This window comes from Myotis davidii, unplaced genomic scaffold (assembly GCF_000327345.1).
Source record: "Myotis davidii unplaced genomic scaffold, ASM32734v1 scaffold509, whole genome shotgun sequence".
NCBI lineage: Eukaryota > Metazoa > Chordata > Mammalia > Chiroptera > Vespertilionidae > Myotis > Myotis davidii.
In genome coordinates, this window is record NW_006382996.1 from 1140927 (window position 1) to 1145297 (window position 4371).

The window sequence follows — 4371 nt, forward strand, 5'->3', positions numbered from 1 at the left end:
GTCCTAAAGGGTAGAGATTTGTGGTGATATACATCCAATAACCAATCACGTGTGGTTAATGTCTAAGTCCACAGACCTGAAAAGCATATACAAAGATAAAATAATTTAGGGGTTACAGTAGACAAGGTACCTGCCTCTCTCTCCATCCCAGCCTATGATCTCAAGTCTGGTCCAATGCTGGGTGAGGCATGGGTAACAGCTTTGCTTGATTTTGGCATATAAGGTCAGTTCATTATCACTTGTTTCTTGTCAAAAGGATTCCTGCTAAACAGAAATTAAAACTAGCCCAAAAACTAAGTTGGTAAATAAAATTTTTGTGCTACTATAGCAACTAAATGTTTTCCCCCTTCCTTGAAGGTAACTTAGCTTAAGAAGTTGAATATAGCACTTTTATCACTGCATATCAAAATGTACAAAAAATATAATAGATGTTATCATTCAAACTTAAAACCATTCAAACGTTTTAACACAGATTTTTAAAATTAAAGAACCTTTAAAGACAGATGGAATCAGAAATCCATCAAGCTATACTTTAATGCTATATAGCCTACTGGCTGGCGGAAAGCCAATGAATCCTTAATAAAACTCTTTAACTTCCATATCTGACACACAAAAACAGTTTTCCCTTTTTGGCAATTATAAAACTGGGGAGATCCCAGCTGGCTGAGGATCTCGGACCTCATTGTCATCCTAGCCTTTCAATCCTTCCCTGAAGCTCAATAAAAAATGGTTTGATCGCTGAAACCGGTCTGGCTCAGTGGATAGAGCGTCGGCCTGTGGACTGAAAGGTCCCAGGTTCGATTCCGGTCAAGGGCATGTACCTGGGTTGCGGGCACATCCCCAGTGGGAGATGTGCAGGAGGCAGCTGATCGATGTTTCTCTCTCATCGATGTTTCTGACTCTCTCTCTCTCTCCCTTCCTTTCTGTAAAAAATCAATAAAATATATTTTTAAAAAAATGGTTTGATCCTCAACCCTCAAAAATAGTTTTTCAAGAGAATCAAACTAAAAATAGGATTTGGGGGTTTTATTAAGCCCTCCCCTGAAGCTAAGAACTGCACGACTTATCAGTTATACTGATAATGTTGGCATGCTCCAAAGCAAGAAAACCATGTTAAAATTTCAAACATACCTCCCAATTCGGAAAAACCTATGGCTCTGAGGAAATTGCAATTATTCCTGTAACATAACAGAGTTGAATGTCAACTGTTGAATGTCAAGGTCTCCTAAAATGCAGGAAAATTTTTCTCATTGTAGCCTTTCAAGGATATGGTGTTGAATATCATTTTGAACAGCCATAACAGGGGAAGGAAAGAAGGTTGTTTTATGACATATCTATATCTATTACTGCACTTCCAATCTACCAAGTTTTTGTCCAATATTTGTCCCCCCGACCTAGCCTGTGAGCTCTGAACACAGCAATCACCTGAAAGATTAATCTTTGTATCCCCAGCACTTAACATTTCCTGCAACACAGGTCTGATACAAAGAAGTACTGAAATATGAAGCATTTCTATGCTATGACAAATACACAGAAGCTGAAGGGAATAAAAAACTGCCAAAATGCAGAAGCTCAAAGATTTAGGAGGACAACACATTTAGTTTTATTTCAATCAAATCACAACACTTTCTTTTCCAACTACTGAAAAGTGCATCTACAATTTACTATTACAGATCCACTTTTAAAAGGTTTCCTGTGACATTATATAGCAAGCCTTTTTTTCCAAACAGAGAAATATCCCCAAATTCTTCCTCAAGTAAAAATAACTCCATTCCAGTAAATAGTAATACATAAAGTTACAGTAAACCAGACACTTAAAAGGACAACCAAGAAGTCTTCCAACAGTTTATTAGAAAGAATGTAGACATTAAAAAAAATCCCACTGTCATGAACATAAATTGAGGTTTTCAGCCCTGGTACAAGCTGGATCAAAAAAAAAAAAAGAAATAAAAAAATCCAATAGTGTATTAATACCATTTTTTCACTCATTTGCCACTGACAGTGCAAATACAAATTTGGTCTAAATGTACAGACTCTCAAGCAACAATGTACAGCCTTTCTTTGTTCTCGATGCTAAGAGAAATAAAAGTTTAAGGGTCAAACAATACCAAATGTACAGGCTTCAAAAACCATCTAAGTTAGGGCATTCACTAGTTTTAGCTAAAATACATTTGGAACACTGACAAGTGATCACTTATGTACAATAATGTGAAGTAAATTTTTGGAAAAATAAAACTTTAGTGGAACAATCCTGAAGAATATACCAAAGGAACAACAGGTTACCAGTTTAAGGTATCAATCCATTTGTTTCAGCCAGGTTGAGTCCATGTTCTAAAATCTAAAACTTAGTTATCTTTCCATAATCCAAGAGCTTCCTATCATGTCAGTATCTATGTTATGAAGTAAAGGAGACTTAGGTAAAATGTTTTTATTTATCACAACTGCTGTATCAATTGTCTAGGACTTCAACAGCATCATGGAAGTCTGGGAAATGTTCATGCATAAGGTTATTGCCTTAGCTGACTTAAAATTGCCCCATACAATGGTACATATCAACCCTTAGTGAAGCCTTTAAGAAAACAAACAGGTTGAAAAATGGGTTAAAGGAGGCAAATGCAGCATCTGCCTTTAGAGCTATCAACTCAGGAATTCTCTCAATTATGAAATCTTGCAGAGAAGTTATTTTTCTTTCTCAAAATCCAGGGACGACAACATTCCTTATTCCAGATCTGGCATTTCTGAAAGGATTTTAATAAGATTAGTATGAAGTACAAAGAAGTAATCCATCAACGTCAAAGTCTTATAGGGAAAGCAGCCAGAGAGTTAAATAGTTGCCTACTTTTTGAATTTGAATCTCAATTCATTCAAATTTCTGCTTTGGCTATTTATTAGAGGCCATAAAGAAATAATTATTATTTTTCTAAGAATTATAAAGAAGTCAATTTCTTTATTTTAATAGTTGTGGTCTTTAATGTGAAATATTACTGTGCAAAACATTTTTACAAAGACACTTACTTTCATCATCACTGTCTTGTGAATCCTGCAGAGGGGAAATAAAGAAAAAAGTTACCAAGTTGATCAAACATTCCTTTGCTAACTGAAAAGTTTGCCTTAAAAAGCTGAAGCACTGTAGTTTTCACTCACGTAGCAAAGATAGGTGGTTAAATCAGGCTTATTAATTTAATCAACTGATTTAAGAATGGGTTTACAGCCCTAACCGGTTTGGCTCGATGGATAGAGCGTCGGCCTTCGGACTGCAGGGGCCCAGGTTCGATTCCAGTCAAGGGCATGTACCTTAGTTGCAGACACATCCCCAGTAGGGGGCGTGCAGGAGGCGCCTGATCGATGTTTCTCTCTATCCCTCTCCCTTCCTCTCTGTAAAAAATCAATAAAACATATTTAAAAAAAAAACAAAAAAAGAATGGGTTTACAGATGGACAGCTGAGGAAGATGTGTGTCTTTTGGTAGGAATTGAGTCCATCCTTTCAATCCCTGTCAACCAGGCTGAATCTTGGTATAAAATGGTTTCTCTTCTCTCTTGACATTCAATGAAAGAAAATGGCTCAATACAAAAACCACTGGACTGATAGAAGACAATAAAGTCTAATCGTAGCTGGTGAATTGTCTAAGTATTTTCCTAACTGCATTGAACAAATTTCTTAATGATGTTAACAGAATGCCAGAGGGGAATGTTGAGAAGAGTAACCCAGTATATCCTCTTACAGATTCACAATGTCCATATGTTTACTTAATCTCTGACCAATTCACTTTTATAAAACCTGTTTAACTTTGTAAAAATAATCCCTAAACTAACTCTTAATTGAGTAAGGCATATGATGTCTCCATGCATTGATTCTTTTGAAATCTAGTCTCTTTAAGAATGGCCCATTAGACACCAGTTCCCTAGTAGGTAACCATCCTTCAAAAATGGGCACATTTTAAAAACTGCTTTACCCTATATTGAAAACAAAGTCCTAGCTGGTTTTGCTCAGTGGATAAGCGTAGGCCTGCGGACTGAAGGGTTCCGGATTCGATTCGTCAGGAGCACATGCCCAGGTTGTGGGCTCAATCCCCAGTGCGGGGTGTGCAGAAGGCAGCCAATTAATGGTTCTCTATTATCATTGATGTTTCTCTCTCTCTCCCCTTCTCACTTCCTCTCTGAAATCAATAAAAATATATTTTTTTAAAAAAAACAAAGAAACAAACATTAAAAAGTAGCACACAAAAAAATCTTGACTATATATCAAACAACTTATAAACATACTAGAGGCCCGGTGCACAAAAATTTGTGCATTCGGGGAGGAGGGGTTTCCTCAGCCCGGCCTGTGCCCTCTCGCAGTCTGGGACCACTCGGGAGAGAAGGACCTGCTG

At 37.0% G+C, this 4371-nt stretch overlaps 1 protein-coding gene across 4 annotated transcripts in view; it reads right to left on the minus strand.

Annotated features, from left to right (window-relative positions):
* The window catches only part of PTGES3 (prostaglandin E synthase 3), a 26012-nt gene continuing 21641 nt past the window's right edge, over window positions 1-4371 (minus strand). Inside the window, exons 7-8 of one of the 4 annotated variants that reach the window (XM_015557462.1) lie at window positions 3016-3040; window positions 1-76 (exon numbers count right to left, since the gene is read on the minus strand). In XM_015557462.1, the coding sequence (XP_015412948.1) occupies window positions 63-76; window positions 3016-3040 (39 nt within the window). In that variant the 3' untranslated portion in view covers window positions 1-62. Of the gene's footprint in view, window positions 77-1579; window positions 2739-3015; window positions 3041-3066; window positions 3212-3426; window positions 3538-4371 lie in introns of those variants that run through there. The other 3 variants (XM_006777886.2, XR_001512183.1, XM_015557461.1) reach the window with 3 other exon arrangements.